This window comes from Poecile atricapillus, chromosome 16 (genome assembly GCF_030490865.1).
Source record: "Poecile atricapillus isolate bPoeAtr1 chromosome 16, bPoeAtr1.hap1, whole genome shotgun sequence".
In the NCBI taxonomy this organism is placed as follows: Eukaryota; Metazoa; Chordata; class Aves; order Passeriformes; family Paridae; genus Poecile; species Poecile atricapillus.
In genome coordinates, this window is record NC_081264.1 from 2523958 (window position 1) to 2542842 (window position 18885).

Genomic DNA, 18885 nt, shown 5'->3' on the forward strand with positions numbered 1-18885 from the left:
GCCCGCTCTGAGGTGAGGGGGAGGCGGGAAGGCGGCGGCGCGCGGGCCGCCCTGAGGGGACTCCCGGGGCTGACAGGGGCCGCCGCCCGCCGCGGGCACGGCCCGGCCAAACCCGCAACTTGTGCCAAAACTTTCCGAAGTTAATTAAAACAGCACCCCCCTCCCCGCCCCTCCTCACCGCTCCGCCGCCGGGCTCCGCGCCGCCGCCGCCGCCCGCCCGCCCCGCTCCCTGCCGGCGGTCCCTGAGGGGAGCTCCATTGTCTGTGAGGGGATGGCCGCGCACCCCCGCCGCGCCCCCGCCCGCCGCGCCCCCGCCCTCCGCGCCGCCGTGCGCGGGGCGCCGGGCGGCCGCGGCGGGTGGCTGCCGGCTCTCCCCCAAAGTTTTTGGATCCGCGTCTCCTCATGATGTATGGATGATATATTGCATTGTGGGTGTCAATATAACTGACGGCCATATTTGCCGGTGCTGCTACTGCTGTAAACAACCCAAAGTGTCTGGGAGACACGGAGACGCTTCGCTGAATTTCAGGACGCTTCTCCTCCTCCCGCTGGCCATGTCTCTGGGAATGTCTTACAAGCCCAACTTGAACGCCCACATCCCCGGGACTCCCCTCAACCCGGGTAAGTCCGCAGCGGCAACTGGGTGGCAAGTTTGGGAGGCGAGCGGCGGGTGCCGCACCGGCACCTGGGGGAAGCCCCGGACTCGAGTTTGTGCCCAGTCCGGTATGGCGGGGCAGCGGCTCCGCGCCGCCATTACCCGCGCCCGCCCGCCCGCCGGCCGGCGCCGCCAGCCCCGCTCCGCGCCGCCCGCGCGCCGGGCACCGCGCCCGCCCGGCCCCGCGCCGCCGCCGCCGCCGCTCCGGGGCTCCGGCCGCCGGGTTTCCTCCATGCTCGGCTCCCCGGGGCGGCTGATTGATCTGGATCAGGAATATTCCGGCGGCGCCTCAGCGAGGACCGCTGCTGGCGGGACGCCGCAAGTGCGGCCGCTCGCCCCGCGCCTCGCCTCGCCTCACGCCTCCTCCGGCGGCGGGGCCGCCCCGGGCCGCGCTCCGCGGGCCGGAGGGGAGCCCCGGACCTCCGCCGGAGGAGGCTCCGCCAGCGCCTCGGGGCGACCCTCGGTCAGCGCTACCCCGTCGGAGTCTCCTCCGCATCCCGAGCGGAGGAGCCCTCTCCGCTCGCCGGAGATTTTTTGGGGATGGGTGGGTTGGGGGGGGCACACAGGGATTCCACTATTTCTTAAAAAACTGCTTTTTAAAAATCACTCCTCATCCTTGGATTTGTACAGGAATCCTTCCAACTTTCCTCTTTAAAAAGTTTCCTTGACAGCGTTAACTTTTTGCGGGCTTTTTTTCCTTTTTCTTTTTTTTTTTTTTTTTTTTTTTAATTTTTTTTGAACTACGTTTTCCCGTTTTTCTCTTCCCGATTTCCCAAGGCATCAGCCGGCGGCTTTTTGCCGGTGCTGCGGTGCTGCTGTGCATCGGGTCTCCGTGTGCGAATCGGTGCAGCCTGAACAAAGCCGCAGCAGCGATTGCTTCGCTGTGGGATATTTGGAGGGGATCTCGCTAATCTGTGCTCGTCGGCTCCGATTAAACAGCACCAAAATGGAGAAGTTGGTTCTGACTTAAAAAAATCGTGTTACCGTCTCCCATTCCCGCAGCCCAGCCGGAAGGACTGGCATCAGACAGCCACAAATCAGGCTGATTTTTATTTTTTTCCCCAGAGAAAAAGTTTTGGAGTTGGGTTTAGGAGGGAGGGAAATGTGCCTGGGTGATTTTTACAGCACCGTTAGTGGTTGTAATCCTGGGAGGCTGAGGAGCGAAAGGGATCTCCGGGATGCATCTCTGTTCTAGCAGGAGAGCAACAATCATATTTTACTGCAAGGACTCGTCACCAGCTGGTGGATGAGCCGAGGTGGCTGTGCCACCTCGATCCTGCGTGGAGCTGAGCTCGGTGGGGCTGCGAGGGTGCAAAGGCTCGGGGAGCCGGGGTGGTGTGTGAGGAGCACCGTGGGCTCGAGTGCTGCTCTGCAGAGAGGTCGGGGAGCAGGGGATGTGCCGAGGATTTCTGACAAAAAGCAGAAGTGTCACCGGAGGGAAAAAAAAAAGGAAAAAAAAAAAAAAAAGAAACAAAACAAAGCCCAGCAAGGGAAACCGTGCTCCTGCCGGCTCCCACGAGAACCTGTGCCTTGCTCTCCGGAACAGCCGTAAAATTGCAGGGAAAACAAAGGTGGTATTTTGCGATGGTGGGTGAGGGGTGGGGATTAGGTCATGCAGTGGAGGGGATCCGAGTCTGGCTGCTCTGCGAGCAGGGACTGCAAAATCCCGGCTCAGACATGCCGCGCACAATGCGAGCCGAGCGGTGAAGTTTCTGTCTCCAGCCCTCTTGCTGCCGTGTCTGTGCTTTCCAACGCTCCGGCTGCGATCAGGGCTTTGGATTCTTTCATGCAGTTTTATCTTCCCCTTCTCTCCCACCCTCCTTTTCCCCTTGTATCGGCAAGTTAGCAGCAGTTTGCTGTCATGTTGGAACTATTCTTGTCTAAGTTGTCCTCTCTTCTGAGTTCGGATCATCCTCAACACCCCCAGAATCTTTTCAATGAAAGAACGTCCTCCTCTGAATCCAAAATGGGCTCTCTCTTCCCTCCCTGTCTTCTGCCATTATCCTCACGCACCAGCTCTTCCTCTAGCTAGTGGTATTGCCAGCACCGTGGCCTAAGGCCAAGGGACTTAGACAAAGCAGTCCTTGCAGTTGCACATATCGCATTCAGAGTGATATGACTGCAAATGGCCCCCTCCTTTCTGGAGCTTAATTCTGATTTGGAGGAGATTGCTTCTCTATTGTGCCTAAATTAAATGCCCCCCAGCCAGGAGGATAAATCCTAGGTTTGCTTCCAAACCTGGGGTGAAGGACCCCCCTCATCCCCCCCACCGTCCTGCAGAGGAGAGGAAAACAGGAAATCTGTCCCTTTTGGCCTGAAATCAGCCCTGCAGAAGCCTCTCTGTATGAATGCTGAATATTTTGGTCTCGGCCGACGGAGGGCTCTGGGCAGCTGTGGATCTCACAGGGATTTTCCTCTGGGAGGTAATGCTGCTTCCCTGCAGTGCAGGGCTTCTGGTGCAGGAGTATTTGGGAAGGCAGTGTCGACTCAGCTCTTGGAGCTGCGTCCTTGCTGCAGAGCAAACTCCTCTCAAGTTGAGGCTGAGAGTAGCCACTCTGCAAAATGATACTTGAACTGCACATCAGTGAGATGAAGTGGTTGGTGGGTGCCTGGGCTCTGTTCTTGCATGGGAGCATGTTTTGGGAATCCAATCCTGGACTGAAGTCCAGAGGGAGAGGAGCTGTATGTGGGGGAGGAAATACGGGGAGGAAACCTCCGTGGGTTGTTGGCAGATCTGGGGATGACTGCGGGTGAGGAAAATGCAGCTGCTCCACAAGTGACTCAGGATGCTGGAAGCATCTGGGTGCTGACTCCTCTGCCTTACACCAGGCTGAGGGAAGGAGAATGTGTTGTCACAGCAGAATTCAGTGCCTGCTCCTCTTCCCCATTGCCCAGGTCAGTGCTGACACTTGGCCCCAGGTGGCTGCAATCAGGCTTGCAGTGTTTTGTCTGAATTTTGTCCGACCACCTCCCTGGAGGGCCTGTGCTCAGGGAATTTGGTTCCTGCATGGAGTACCCCATGCTTTCAATTCCAAGCTCCCTGTGCTTGGGGAGCCCCATTTAATCTCCTGCACAAGCACCTTCTCTGCCTGGGCTGTAAAAAGGTGCTCTGTTAGGGAGCTGCAGTGGCTCTACCTTCCCAGCCTCACCTAACCTGCAGTGTCTCAGGGGAACCTCTGTTACCTTTTCTAACAACCATGTTTTGATTTGTTTGTCTTCTCGTGCTTATCCTACTGATTCCTGGGAAGTACTGCTTCCTCCTCATCTGTCTTGTGTTTCATATTGTTTGACTATTTCTCCATAAGGGACCAGCTGCTGAGCTGAGGTGAAGTAGAGCATCTCCATTGACTTAAGCTGAACTAGACACTTACACACCAGCTGTGAATGGGTCTGTAGTTTGTTTTTCACCATGTTTCCATGTGTTTTCTGGCTCAGTGGATACTCACCAGCATTCCTGTATTGTTTAGACTAAGCACAGGTCAGAGAAAATGTGTTGCAAGATACAGAAGCAGCTTAGGATTTTCCTCTACCTTCATTCTCATTCTTGCAGAAATGTCAGGTTTTGAGGCAAAATCCTGTTCGTGTAACAAAGTTTAAAAACTGTCATCTGTAGTGTCTGGAAACACCAATTCCAGCTGACAATGACAAGGGAAGGAGCTGTGTCACATGAACAAGCGGTGGCTGTACAACAAGTGCTGCTGTAGCTGAGGACCAAAGGGGCTCTCAGTGCACCTGCCACACCTCGCGGCAACCACAGGTTTCTTGTGAAAAGTGCAAATCCTCACTGGGAGTTGAAATGAAAACAATTTCCCTGTCTGAGGCTGTAGCTGGCAACTGGAGAGACCAGTTCCATTCAGTCCTGAGAAATGATACCAGCACACGAGGCCGGCCCTTATGTTCTCAGCACTGCAGTGCCGACTTGCTCGAGCACATGGCTTGCTTGTCGCCCTTTACAGAGACAGCTTCTGTTTGATATTGTTGACCATATTGAGAGGTTGTTTTTGGAGTGGGAGTACTGGAAAGAATACTCTTTGTAGGCAGAGCAGAGAGCAAAGTGTTTGTGCCTTAGCAGGGGGGATAATTTCTAGGAAATACGCTCCCCTCTCCAGTTCAGACTGAAATTTTCTGGATCCCTGACCTCTTGAAGTCCACATGAAGTTAAGTATGATGTAAAAAGAAGCTTGCTAAACATTCAGAATTAGCAATTTTCAAGTGGACTTGTTTGGACATTTAGAAAACAGGCATTTTTGGCATTGCCTACCTGAGTGTTTTGCTTGAGAGCAGTGATGTGGTTTTCACAGTCAGCGAATCTCCGCATGGTCCCCACCCAGCACCTTGGTTTTGCTGCAGAGTGGATTGGCTTCACGCTAACTGGATTCCTTTTGGATAAAAGTGGTCTAGAAGCTCCATCCCTTGCCATGGGAACACAAGGATCCAAACCAAAGATGGCACAGCTTTGAAGCATACCCCTCCTAGTCTGGGGGACCAGACTAAAATCTAACCTTAAGCCATACCCCCTCAGGCCAGCTACATGTGGTGTACACACCAAATGCTTTCATCTCTTGATCTGTTCCTTGTGGTGCCAAATAACTTGCTAGTGTAGGAATAGCTTAAGCAAGAGAAGAAGAATGGTGGGGAGTCAAGGGACTGGCTTTTGTTTTTCTGATAAAAAAAGAGACAGGAGGGTAGGAAGAGGAGACATAAACCATGACCATTATCCACATGGAAAGATTAAATAGCATGAGAGTACTAGAGGAAAGGCCCAGAGTGTGACAGATCAAAAGAGCAAGGCCTCTGGCTGTTACGATAAAGAATGTCCTAGTTCTTGAGAACATATTTATGTGTCTGTGCACTGCGTTTTTTTTAAAGGAAATAGTTTTATTCAAAGAAAAGTCTGTTCTTTTCACAAGGGTTGTTCAAAGGAGAAATAGTGGGTGAAAATACAATTTTTACAGCCAGTGCTATAAGGAATGGTTTGTGCAAATGAGAACAGGGTCCATTTTTTAAATTTAAAAATTTATGGGAAGACTGGAGGGAATGGGGGCTCTGTTTGAGCTCTGGGTTGGCAACTGCTGTTAGAATTCAGTGTGTGGCTTGGCTGTGCAGTGGATCTGCTTGTGTAGACATGCATGGGGTGTCCCACGGATGGCAAGGAGTTCTTGTTGAACTCAAACCAAAGTGTGTAGAGGGCTAAGGAATAAAATATTCTAGTAGTCAGCCAAAACACTACAGCTGTGTTCAGCTCCTTGCTGCAGAAATAGCTGTGCTGGGTGAAGCTGTTATTACCTCTCCCCTGGTGCTCGAGGATGCCTCACGGTGAGTGTTGGCAAAGCAGCTTCAGGAGCATTTCTCATGTGTTTTCTTGCAAAGTTTCCTAGTTTAGGACAGAATAATTGGTATTCTCTCAGTTAAAATGTTCCAGCCTCGTTGTCTGGTATCCCATATGGTCAGGACTCCGTGAGGAGGTCCTGCAGAGTGTGACAGAGGTAGTAACCTCCAGCACTGGGCTCTGGAGAGGTGGTGACCATGAGCCACCAAATGGCAACAGCCTTGATGTTTCAAGCAGCCTCAGCTTGAAGGGTCTGTGAAACAGAGGGAGAGCAGTTGGGATTCCACAGACTGCACCACGTACCTTGGATAAAGTCCAGGCTACAGGTATCTCTTCTTACACGCTCTTGTGTTCCTGCATGGAAGGAGTCTGTGAAATGGCAGGAGTTTGCCTTTGTGGTTTTATAGAACCTTACAAAGTACAGGACAGTAGAGAAACGCATATCCAGTGGGTTTGGGAAACACATATCCAGTGGGACTGGGAAACACATATCCAGTGGGACTGGGAAACACATATCCAGTGGGACTGGGAAACACATATCCAATGGGATTGGGAAACACATATCCAGTGGGATTGGGAAACACATATCCAGTGGGATTGGGAAACACATATCCAGTGGGATTGGGAAACACATATCCAGTGGGACTGGGAAACACATATCCAGTGAGTTTGGCCCTTGGCTTGTCTAAGTCAGTCCTACACGAGTAACTGAGTGAGTTGTGTGACTGTTCCTGGTTTTCCTTTGCTGCCTGTGGAAGAGGGGGGCAGCTGAGATGTGTAGATGTCTTGGCATCTGCCAAAGTGGATCAGGTGAGTGTACCCAAATGTTCCTGCTCATGCTGCTTCCTTCATGGTGCTCAGTGAGTTATTTTTGCCTTCCCAGTTATTTTTCCAGCAAGCAGCAGTAATAAAATTAAGAATTAAAACTTGAAGCAGCAAATTGGTCATGATTACTCAGGCTTGGAGCTGAAGGGATCCCTACAAACCTATCAGGAATTAATGAGAAGGTTCCTGGTCAGCAGGAGTTTAGGCAAACAAAGATTGGTTTGAGATCCTTTGTCTCTCAGGGTGTTAATTTGGGCTGAGAGAGACTGCTGGAAGGAAGAGACTTTGATACCAAAATCTCATTTCTGTTTGCTGTACCCCCCCATAATTAATAAAGATTAATATTAATTAACAAGGAAATCACTATATTTTTGTGGGGAAAAAAGCTCGTGGCGGTCTTCTGCTTGAATACAGAAATAAAAGACATTGTTTGCACTAGAATAAGTGGGGGTCTACAAGGTTTTGTGTGCATTTAATTGGGAAAGTAAAGGGAGGAATGTTTGTATAGTAATTTAGGTTTTAAGCAACAGCAGGCACTAAGACAATTTGGGATGTGATACAGGGTGCCACTGAAATTCAGTACCAAGCACACTCCCTTTTCGATTCTGTCAGCTCTTAACTGTCTCCATTGTCATTTTAACGTTAGAGAGCAAGCCTCAATTTAGATCCCCCCTCCTTTTTTCTCTCTAGTGAATACCTAATCATCACACCGATTTTTGACTGGGTATTGACTGTGAGACTTCCTGGCCTAATTTCTAACTATAATAGCAATATCTGGTGGTTATTATTATTTTTTTTAAATCCAAGATACACAGGCTATTCAGACATGCAGATGAATTTTGGGTTAATTGACTAATAGTCAAAAAAGACCCAGTGCTTCTCCTTGAGATTAACACACAAAGTGATAGGTCAAAAAGCTCAAGGTTTGTTGCCCTGTGAGATACTAATACCCACCCCCCCAAATAATTTCATTTTCATGATAGCCTCATTTTAAATTGAGGTGAAACCAAGGATTTTTCTTTTTTCCCCCCCTCCAGCTGAGTTTGACTGGCACAACTTCTGACACGGATGTATGGAGGCTGGTACCGCGGCCAAGCCAAATCCTTTCCTTTGTTCTCCGGGCCTGCTGCTGCTGCTGATAAAGTGGTCGGCGCATGGCATTATGTCTTATTACATTTTTGATGCAGACTGCAAAGAAACGGGTAAACTCACCATGGTTACCACGCTCTGTCACTTGGCAGGGCCCGGCTCTCAGCGATGGCCTCTAGTGTCTGCGGCGCGGTTCTGCTGCACCCGCTCTGCCGCCTCCGCGCATCCCTGCCCGCTTTGTCCCTCCATGCCACCGACCCACGGCTGGGCTCGAGCTCCCACGCTGTTTCCACCCCTGTGAAACTTTTCTTGGATGCAGATCCAACTCTCTGCTTTGTCCTGGCAGCTCACGTTTCTAGGAGTTTTTCTCTCCTATCTAGACGTGCCCTGCTGCGTTATCTCCGGCGGGCCAAGTGAGTGTCATTGCTTAAATTAACAGAATGTGAAACAATCGCTAAATTGTCTGTGCTGTGATATCATAGAATATGCTGAGTTGGAAGGGACCCATCAGAACCATCGTGTCCAACATTCAGGACACCCTGAGCCTCACTCCACGTGCCTGAGAGCATTATCCAAATGTTTCCTGAACGCAGGCCTCGTGCTGTGACCACTTCCCTGGGGAGCCTGTTCCAATGCCCACCAGTTCCTGATATCCTTAACCAATATGTTGTCATCGAGCCATATGGGATCAATAAGTTGCTCTAAGTTTTGCATGGGCTGCAGCTCAGTTTTGCTCAGTGGGTAGAGCAGGATTCTTGAGCCTGGTCCTTGCCTTATTCACGTCCAGTTTGGAGCTCCCAGCTCTTGTATGTGGCTGCTTGCAACAACAGTTCAGAGACAAGTCTTAGCAGGATGGGCCTTTTGTTTTATTGTACATGAGGAAAAATCACTTAAGCCTTTCTCTGCTTAATTGAGGTAATTAAACCTTCTTACCTTGCAGCACAAGGGGCTCGTTAATGTTTTTGAAGCATTTTGAAGTCCTTGGAAAAAAGACACGGTTTGCTGTTGTGTCACGTTTAGTAATTGTGGAAATTCAGTCGTCTGGACTTGGAATACTGAGTTCCACACAGAGAAATCTTGCACTTGTGCGTGTATTTTGAGCTGATAATGTGAAGAACTAATTGAGAGAGTAGCTGACAACTGGGCTGTTCCTACAGTGCCCTTACTCTGTTGGGTGTGTTGTTTTTTGGGGGGGAGGTTTACTATGTGTAAGCAAAATTAGCTCCATGTGAAACCTCAGTGATTAAATTGCAGGTTGTAATGACATAAAATTTAGCAGCTTTGTTAAAGACAAAGAGAAACCTTGGTTTTTTTAAGGTGACCTAGTGACTAGCCCAATTTGCCTTTTTGGGATTTCACACCTGGTTAACTAGTAAAAGTTAAGAGCATGCTCTCTTCTCATGATGAATGACATCCTGTGATAACTCTGAAGTGGAAAGAGACTTCCCTTGTGGGGACAAGGAGTCTGCTCCACTATGTTCACCAGAGCTTTTTACAAAGTAACTTCTGGCCCTTTCTTTTTTGTAGAGAGGGGAAAATAGGAATGAAATAATTTGCAACTTTAAAACAAAGCTAGAGATTTACATAGTTTTGAGCCCCAGTGACTTTTAGCATCAGTTTAATTTAGATTTAAATGAAGGCTGGTAAATGAGATCTGTTCCTCATATGAAAGACAGTTGGGAATTTTCAGCAAAAGAGTTTGTAAGGGGGGAGATATTTCCAGACAGCAGGCAGTCTGTGTCTGTGCCTACAGGCGAAGACAGCAGCATCCATGGATGCAAGGGCACTTGAGCTGCAAGAGTGAAGAAGTTCAGTGGTGTGATGCTCCCTTGCTCCCAAGTGCATAACCAGCAGGTTTTTTAGCACAGTTGTGAAGTGGGCAGTATAATTAAGCCCCTTTAAAAAAAAAAAAAATCTAGCAGTTGTTTCTCAAACCTAAATTTTTACCATTGTGGGACAAGAGGGAGAAAGTGTTTTGATTGCTCATTTCTGGAGCAGTTTGTCAGCAATGACATTAGAGTCTGTTTCTGGAGCTCGTAACTGACTCAAAACTCATTAGATGTGAATATAATCTTTTATAACTTTAGAAAAAGTAACCATAACACAAAGTGATGTTATTTTCCCTTTGATCTGCTTATACAGCACAATTTGACTGGCTAAAAATGTTTGATATCACACAAAGAGGAATAATGGTAGCACTCCTCGCCTCCCATATCACACAATGAGCAGCAGATCTGATGTACCTCAACTTGACTGTTCCCTAGGAATAGGAATAGTTTTGGCATTGGCTGAAAATAGTACTGAGGGTAACTTGCTTTGACCATGTGATGACACTTTGAGTTGCAAAATTACTTTCAGATAACTTGCACTGAAAAAGTAAAAATAGCACAGCACATTACACTCATCTGTGTGGAATGTATATATGCAAAAATAGGGCTCCTTAATACTTACAGTTTGTCTAGGCAGAACAACCTGTCATGCTGCACTCTGCTTCACTTTTAGGCAAACAATTTGCACTGATAATGCTGCAGGCTGTGCTATTTCCAAGTGTTCATCAAGCACTAGAGAAGCATTAATTCAGCCATTCTCTTCCTAGCAGCGGTGCTCAGAAATGTCATTAGTGATCTTAGACAAAGGTGAGAGGTCACAGCTTTAGGAACAAGTGATTAAAATGTGTCCCAGTGTAACAGACTAATTAATCTTTAGATAATAACAGTTTTTGGTGTTTTTTTTTTTTTCCTTTTCTCTCTGCAGCTGGGAGTGTTCACTCTCCCTCCACAAGTATGGCAACATCGGCACAGTACAGACAGCTCATAAACGACTACGGCCCCCCATCTCTAGGCTATACACAAGGGATGCAGGTACAGCTCTGCTTATTTTCCTTTAATCAGATCACTGACCCTCTGTTTGCATAGTAGCAGGGATTGTAGCCTGTAATCTGAGGTGTTCCTCCCTCCCACCAAGGTCTGAAATCAAACCCAAATGGCAGACTGCTTCCTCGCACATGTCTGGGGATCAAATTAGGCTAAGCTGAGTGCTGAGTGAGGTTGGTTCCTAATTAACTGCTAGTCCCATCCTGTCTGAGCCACAGAGAAATGTCTTACATTATGTTCTGTAAGGGCACCTACATATTTTAAAGTTATCTGTTAAAAACCCAATATTTCTATACAGTTTTATCTGCTCTGTCTCCCTATCTGGCTAACTTCTCCACAAAATATACACCAAAACATTGAAAAAACAGAAACAGGGTTAAATAAGCAGTTCCCAGTTTGCCAGTTTTGCAGGACTGTTTTAACTTCTGCTTCACCCAAAGTCCAAGGCTTGCAGCTTCATCCTCACAGTTAATTCCAATTTTTGAAGGGCATATACCAGTGTGTCCAACAGTAGCAGCAATTTAAAAAAAAAATAAATCATGTTTATATAATAATCCTGAAATTTTGTTCTTTTAGTAATTTACAGGGCTACAGACTTATTTGTAGTCTTCCATAAACTTCCACTTGCTGTTTCTTGTAATTGTTTTGTTTTTACAGTATTTAACGGAGATTAATCTACTTTCAACTACAGGGCACCAGCAGCAGTCAAGTACCACAGAGCAAATATGCAGAACTTCTAGCTATCATAGAAGAATTAGGAAAAGAGATTAGACCTACATATGCTGGGAGTAAAAGTGCGATGGAGAGGCTAAAAAGAGGTAACTTTTAAACTTATTTTAACAAAGAATCGTTTCCCATCCACTTTGTGCACTACTTTTATACAGTTTAATGGCAACTGTTTCCTTTGAAAAGAAGAACTTGGGCTCCTCTTGAAAGTGGGAGCATTAACCAGCAGCTGAAAACTTGGGATGCTCTGTCTGAGCAGTAAACACCGACAAAATGTGTTTCATGTGCATACAGGGAGTTTCAGTTAATAATTCAAACCTTATTGTAGAACCTGGATACATTCTTTCAGGCTCCTGGTGATTTACTTGCCCTTTCAATTCCCTTTCATCTCCCCAAAATCCACAGCCAAGCATTGCTTGCATTTCATACACATCACCAAACTACTTGGCCCAAGAATCTTCAGTGAAGTTCATTTTGCCTAAAGAAATACAACATTGTGGTAGTTCCCACTGAGGCTGGTGGAGAAAAGAGCTACAAAAAAACCCCAAAAAGATGCTGGGGGTTCAGGCTGAGATGTCAAACACAGAACTCTTCGGAGAGAGGAGAGTGGGGCTGCTTAGGCTCTGTTAGGTCCTGTCAAGTGTATGTCATTAAAAGTCCACTAGTAAGGGACAGAGCAGCTTTTAGGGCTGTCTGATGAGTCTCTCCAGCTTTGCTTTGTCAGCTAAAAGAGGTAATAAACGCCCTTTCCTTGCAGTGTAAAAGAAACCCCTGCATGCCCCACTGCTGACATCAGCCTGACATTGTCCTCTGCAGGGGACGTGCAGGGATATTTCTGAAGGAGCAGTGGGACATTCCCCTGCCCCAGCTCCTGAAATGACCCTGAAAGGCCACGGACAACAGTTGTGCTGACAGTCCTCTCCTTCTCTAGCATGACATGCTTACTTTTTCCTGCCTTCCTGTGGTCCTTGTGCTGAGATTGGCTCACGCATTCAACCCAGAAAGGGAATGTTATTGTAACAGACTAACTTCAGCACCTTGCAAATCCCCCTTACACTTACCCCAGACTACAAAGCTTTATTTAAGGCTCAACCATTATGGAAGGGTAATATATCTGCCATGACATGCAATAAAATGACTAGTAGCTGTTCTGGGAAAGGATGCAATAAAGTCTGCTGATGAGTGGTAAGTGGAATCTGGCCCAGCTAAAATCAATGTTGCTGGAGTCTCTCTTTATTGCATTGCCTGAGTCAGAATTAATAGATCATGAATGGCAACAGGCTAATGGGGACAGCTTGAGAGAGACTGAGAGAGATGCAGACATTGTCTGGACTGGATGGTTTAGTTCAGTGAGCAAAAAAGTTGCTTTGCTGCCTCTTGCAACAACATAGGTTTGAGATACAATGCTGCCACTGTGACTTGCCAGTGTTACACAAAATCCTAAATAAATACTTTTTGCTGCCATCTTTTGGTCACAGAGGTGCCTCTCTTTCCATTTTGGGAGCCTGATGGCTGAAGGAGCATGTGCAAGTGTGAGAGCAGAAGTGATTGAGGGTAACATGTGACTGCTGCCTCCATGGCCATGGAGGTTATCCCTGAATAAAGTCCCTGTCCCAGCTCTGCCTGCTCCTGAGCACAGAGGCTACTGACCTCTAAAACTGGCCAAATTCCCAGTATTCTACATTATTCAGAGTAGTTCTGCTGCATGAACTGGGCATCCTGCCACCAGATCCAGGTCTAACAAACTGCTTTGAGCTCATGTTTCTGCATCCCACAGCTGCAGCTCTCCTGGTCCGTGGCAGTTTAACCCTCTGCACTCATCACTCTTGCACTCAAGTCCTCCCAGGTCAGTAGGCTGCTGCTGTGATCTGGGCTAGCAGCCTTCTAGAAACAGAAGCCATTATCTCTAGAGATTAACCCCCATCTCTTGCCTTACTGCCCTTTCTCCACCTTGTTAAGGAGCATGATGGAGCAAAGAAATCACCTTCTGTCTTGCCTAGTCAGCAAAATATAAACCTTTGTTGTAGAAAAATCTGTCTGTCTCTCATTTCAACATCTATCTCAAGCTCTGTTCTTTCAGCAGCTCTGTGAGCATGAATCTACATTTAGTTCCAGGATTATGAACCAAGGTCCAGATTGCTGGAACTCAAGGCAACAGGACTTCTAATGGAAAATTCCACATTATCAGATGAGAGTAGACATGGCAGCACATAAAGTGGTGATGATTTACACTGGGAGCTGAGCCAGTGTTAGGAGGTAACTTTCTGCACACACCATTAAAAAAAAAAATCTCTTGTTTTCACATGAGAGACACAAGTTGTCTTTGAAAAGTATTATGATGGTTTGGATTTTGATGTACCCACCCAGAGGAGAACTATCCCAAGGCATTAAGAGCTTGCTAAAATGACTCCCCAAATAACTTTGTAATTTGTTTCACTCCACTAGCAAAATAACCCACTGGTAGGTAAGATTTTTTTTTTTTTTCCCCCTCTTAAATCTTTGATTTTAAGGAGGCCCACACTGCACATTAAGATCTACCTGCCACTGGAGACTTACAAATCTTACTGTGTTCTAATTCCTGCTTTAGTCCCTTTTCAATTTATAATGCAAGTTTGGGAAAGCAGAGTTGTTTAGTGGCAACTGATGTTTGGGAAGCGAGGGCTGTCCCCCTTTGCTGAGGCCTTCTGTGGTAGCCTTGGCAACTGGGGACAGAAATACATAAACCTTTCTGTGGACTGTCACTGCAAGTGTGGCCTGAATGGGATGATTTAAAACACTTCCAATTCTTTTGCAGGCATTATCCATGCTAGAGGATTAGTTCGGGAATGCCTGGCCGAGACGGAACGAAATGCAAGATCCTAGCCCACTGCTTCAGCTGCAAGGTTTTCCATCTCTCCATGAAGAAAATGTAACACTTATTCTTTTTGACTCTTGAAACATTCAAACTCCTTTATTTTGAATGTTTTACCGTTCTTGTTTTGCCCTTGCAAAAATGTACAGTTAAGAATGAAAAAAAAGAACAAACAAGGATTTTTCAACTTACTGAGGGTTTGCATTTTCTAAAGACGTTAGAACTCCCTAAAATGTTTCTAAAACATGGAAACTGAAGTGCATGCAGAGGAATGCTCTTTCTCTCCCAGGCTATATTTCAGTTCTTTTCTTATCCAGCCACAGCCTCATTCTGTTTTTTTTTTTCCTTTGACTATGTTCACTTATCCCCAAAATGTCAATCTTTCAAAGTTTGACATAAGCTCTAAGGATTTTTTTTAATAAATGCAGAATAGCATGCTGTACCTAGTAGTCTGCTAAGTCACAATTTGTCATACAGCATAGACCCTGCTTAGAAATAACCTCCCTCTTCTCTTATTTTTCCTTTTTTTTTGTTCATTTTGCATAAACATTTTGCATGACTGTTAGTGCTTTGAAGTCCACTTAAAGTGCATGAGCTATATGGAAAATAGGGAAACCTATTAAATAATAACAAGGTCCCAGAAAGCTAATTTCTACATTAAGGCTGGAGATTTCAGTTTAAAGTTTGCAAAAAAGAAAAAAAGAAAAAAAAAAGAAAAATGAACATTCTGGATAAATTACTAAAACTGTTATTTGCATCTTTGTATGTATTTATTACTTGACGTAATAAAGCTTATTTTCATTAACAGTTTGTATTAAAACTATGTACAGTCACTTTAATCACACTCCAGGAGCAAGAACTGTCAACAGATGAAAGTTTAGGAAAGGACAAGGGAAGGGGACTGCAGATTGCTGGAGCACTCCATCCATGGCACAGGGTACAGCTGGTCTCTGGGACAAGCAGGTGAAGTTCTAGAAGTCTCTGTTGTCTTCAAAATCCATACTCTGGCTTTGGGTCTTTGTTGAAGGCCAAAACATGGTGGCAACTGGTGAGGGTGCTGTCCAAAAACGAAAGAGAAGTTCTGGTTAAGCTGCTGGAGTTGTTAACAGGATAAAACCAGGAAAGATGTACTTGAGGAGTGGCTTTGGAGTAATGGTGATAAAGGAAAAGCAGCTGCATTTGTTCCTGTAAAATGGGAAACTGTCAAAATGAGTGAAGGTACCAACATGGCCGAGCTGAACTGAGGCACAGCATAAACATAATAAACAACTCTAATTAATTAATCCACAGCTTGGATGAACTGGACTCTGTTGCCTTGAGAGGCAGCTTCCAACACAAGTCATTTTTTATCTGTAATGTCTCAATTTTACCCCTGAACTGGAGGGCCCTCCCTGTACCCCAGTGCTCAGCACCACTCCAGGTAAGGTCTGGAAAGCTGCTGGTTAAACTTTATGCAGAGCTGAGTAGGACAGAGCATTTGTTCAGCTGACAGATCTGAACCAGTGACTGGTGCCTCTTCCATCAGCAGCTCAGTTCACACCATCACAACCAGCATCCAAACCTGGGCACAGTTTGTGGAGGATTTGTGTCACTCAGGCACTCACTATGCCTCAGTAAGGATGGGAACTGAGAACTTTTTAGTGCTGTTCTCACATGCTGGAGCTCCCATGAAGCAGCCCAAGGTGTCACCAGCAGAGAAGGAAATATATTGATTTTTTTTGGTCTGTGCTAACAATGGTAGAAAGCTTATAGCTCCTCTTTAACAAGGATTCTTTTATCTGCTGAACTTGGCAGCAAAACTGATTGCTAAATGTGATTAATGAGACGATGGCAGGGAGAAGCAGGAGTACATGAATGCTTTTATCTCCTCAGCTTTACAGGAACAGCAGGTCAGCACCGGGGTTTCAGCTGTGCTTATGAAGCCCTGCACCATTTGTTACTTGGAAAACTCTTTGGGTCTAATGACAAACAATTCTCTTACCCTGCTAGGGCAAGTCAGTATTTCACATGTTTATTCCTTATCCAATTGCTGCATCTCTTTGAAAAGCTTTTTCCTTTCTAGGTTTTCCTTTGCTCTTCTTTTTTTCTCCTGCTTTTGCTTCTCTACTGCTTTCTTCTCTTTAAAAACATCACTGTCTTCACCTTTGTAGAAAAGGTCAACTTTTTCCTGAAGGATTTCTCTGGCAATCTTTCGGTTCTTCTCCACTGATCTTGTCTGATGACACTGAAGAAATACGAAGGACATTTTTACTGAAACTTGAACCTGTTTATTCTTTAGCTTTCCCTTTCAGTCTATATATTCCTACCATTGCAGTAAAGTCCCCTCCTCCCCAAGCCAAGAGCATCCTCCCACCAATAACAGCTGCAACTTTTAAATCCAGATGATATATTTTAATAATTATTTGCTACTGTAACTCATCAGAGTGGCTTTTGCATTAATCTTTAATGCTTCCCATCTTACCTTGGAAAGCTGCTTGAGTTTAACTTAACTGTGTCTTCCCCTTGTGACAGGAAGCAAAGATTAATTTCAAGGTATTAATTCACAAGAAGTAGGTAAGAGAAATGCTTAAAAATGATCTGCAGAGTGAGTGTGATCAACTTGCTAAGGAAGAGAGTCTAACTCACATGAGGGATGGGAATGTGACAGCTGCACCAAACAGCAGCTACAATGAAGATTCACTTAATTGAAAACTACAAAACTGTAACTGGGTGGCAAAGCCTGGAAAAGCAGCTCTGACCCCAAGTTTATTTATCTGCTGACAGCCAAGACTGCTTCTTGACTCTTTACAATATATATATATATATAGATAAACTTCTCCTCCATGCCACCTGCACTGTGATTTATGCTTTATTCTGAAAGGAGACTTGGAAGTCCTGATGCAGTTTGTGATTCAATAAAATAAAACACAATTACCTTCACTACAATCCCAGATGGAATATGCTTCAGGACAACACAGTTGTTTGTCTTATTTGTGGCTTGACCTCCTGGACCATCACCTCTTACAAACTGTTCTTCTAATTCTGCCTCACTTAGTTCAAGGAGATTCAAAGAGTTCCTTTTTCTTGCTGCCTGAAGCAAGGGAAGGCTGGGCAGAGAGAGCTGCTGCTTCCTCAAAATCCACCGTGTCCATGACGGTGTTTGCACCCCTCTCAGCAAGAATGCAAAATGAAATAAACTTGGAACATTCATACAGAAACGAGGACACGGCTTCTCTGGAATGAAACCTGGAACAGAATGGGAGAGTGGAGTTTACCATGAGAATCCTTGTTTTAAGATGAGTTACTTCAGCTGCACATACTGAGCAGTATTTCAACGTTATCTGAACTGGTTTCAGAGGCATTTGCCTTGAAATATTTGCCAAGCCGAATAGAATTCTGCTTCTCAATGTGATTATGTTTCTTAAATATTTTGAAAGGGATCTAGAAAACAGTAAGTAAAAGAATACTCCTAACAACACTTGGAAAATCCTAAACATGTAAAAAGAAAAACCCAAAACAACAGAGGGAAAAGAGGTTATTTCAGTCTTACAGTCTGATCTGTACAGTCTCACTGGGAATCTGATTTTCCCAGGTCAAGGAATTAACAAGGGCACAAAGGTATGCCTGGAAGTGTGCATTTTCCTCATGGATAATGAGGAATGCCAGCTCCTGCTCCTGTCAAGTGTCAGTCTTCAGCAAGGCATTAGGTAAGCAATTAAAGCAGTACATGCTGTTATGCTTGAAATATTTTATTTGACTCAGAATACTTCAGTGTGTGAAGAAGTGCCACTTGAAAATAAACAGAAAATTTTAATACAACTGTTAAAATTAATTAATAAATAAAACTTTCATTGGCAGCCACTACATTAGTTAATAACATTTTAGAATGAAGAATACATGCAGAAAACCGAGCAGCACTTGTGGCTGGTTCTGAACGAGCCTTTATTTAACAGGTTTCATACAGCTCTACCCACTTACAGAAGCCCGTTTTGAAAACAGGACTGAAAACTCTTGATAAGGTTAAAAAATCACAATCCCACTCAATCTGTTCCTGCCGTTCGCTACAGCTCTAAAGCAGGAGGGAACACAGAAGGTACCGGAGGATTTACTCAGTGTCCCTCAGCGCTGCGCCCCGCCGCGGTCCCCCCGGCTGGCGGCAGCGCTGCGGGCCGGGGTCAGGCTCGGAGCGCGGCTCCCGGCGGGGCAGAGAGGAGCGGGGGAAACCGAGAACCGAACACCGGACCCCGGCCCGACCCCTCCGGTCCCGCCCAGCCCCCGCCGGTCCCGCTCACCTCCGCCGGCCCTCCCGCACCGCGCATGCGCACCCCGCGGGGAGGGCGGTGCTGCCGAGCTGATTGGCACGCGGCTCAGCCAATCGCTGCGCGGGGAGGGGCGGGGATTACGCTCGCCCTCCAATCGGCTGTTCCGGTGGTCGGCGCGGCGGCGCGCGCCAATCCTCTGGCGGCGGCGCGCGGGCTTTGCCGCGCAGCGAATCAGCGCGGGAGGCGCGGGCTGGCGCGCGCTCGAGGCGGCCAATCACGGGGCCGGGCTCGGTGCG

The 18885-nt window shown here is 46.5% G+C and overlaps 2 protein-coding genes across 5 annotated transcripts; one reads left to right on the forward strand and one right to left on the reverse strand.

Annotated features, from left to right (window-relative positions):
- The first annotated feature begins 273 nt into the window (after window positions 1–273).
- Window positions 274–15168, forward strand: CDK2AP1 (cyclin dependent kinase 2 associated protein 1). 2 transcript variants are annotated; one of them, XM_058851336.1, is made up of 4 exons: window positions 274–621; window positions 10653–10759; window positions 11463–11589; window positions 14292–15168. In XM_058851336.1, exons 1-4 carry the CDS (start codon window positions 414–416, stop codon window positions 14357–14359), a joined length of 510 nt encoding a protein of 169 aa, XP_058707319.1. In that variant the 5' UTR covers window positions 274–413; the 3' UTR covers window positions 14360–15168. The 2 variants fall into 2 exon arrangements, with proteins under 2 accessions (XP_058707319.1, XP_058707320.1); XM_058851337.1 differs by lacking the exon at window positions 274–621 and adding an exon at window positions 10418–10534.
- MTRFR (mitochondrial translation release factor in rescue) lies at window positions 15095–18742 on the reverse strand. 3 transcript variants are annotated; one of them, XM_058851339.1, is made up of 4 exons: window positions 18620–18742; window positions 17263–17573; window positions 16330–16572; window positions 15095–15405 (listed from the first exon to the last, which is right to left on the reverse strand). In XM_058851339.1, exons 2-3 carry the CDS (start codon window positions 17536–17538, stop codon window positions 16360–16362), a joined length of 489 nt encoding a protein of 162 aa, XP_058707322.1. In that variant the 5' UTR covers window positions 17539–17573; window positions 18620–18742; the 3' UTR covers window positions 15095–15405; window positions 16330–16359. The 3 variants fall into 3 exon arrangements, with proteins under 3 accessions (XP_058707322.1, XP_058707323.1, XP_058707321.1); XM_058851340.1 differs by lacking the exon at window positions 18620–18742 and adding an exon at window positions 18425–18613; XM_058851338.1 differs by lacking the exon at window positions 18620–18742 and adding an exon at window positions 18306–18613.
- Window positions 18743–18885: the final 143 nt, after the last annotated feature.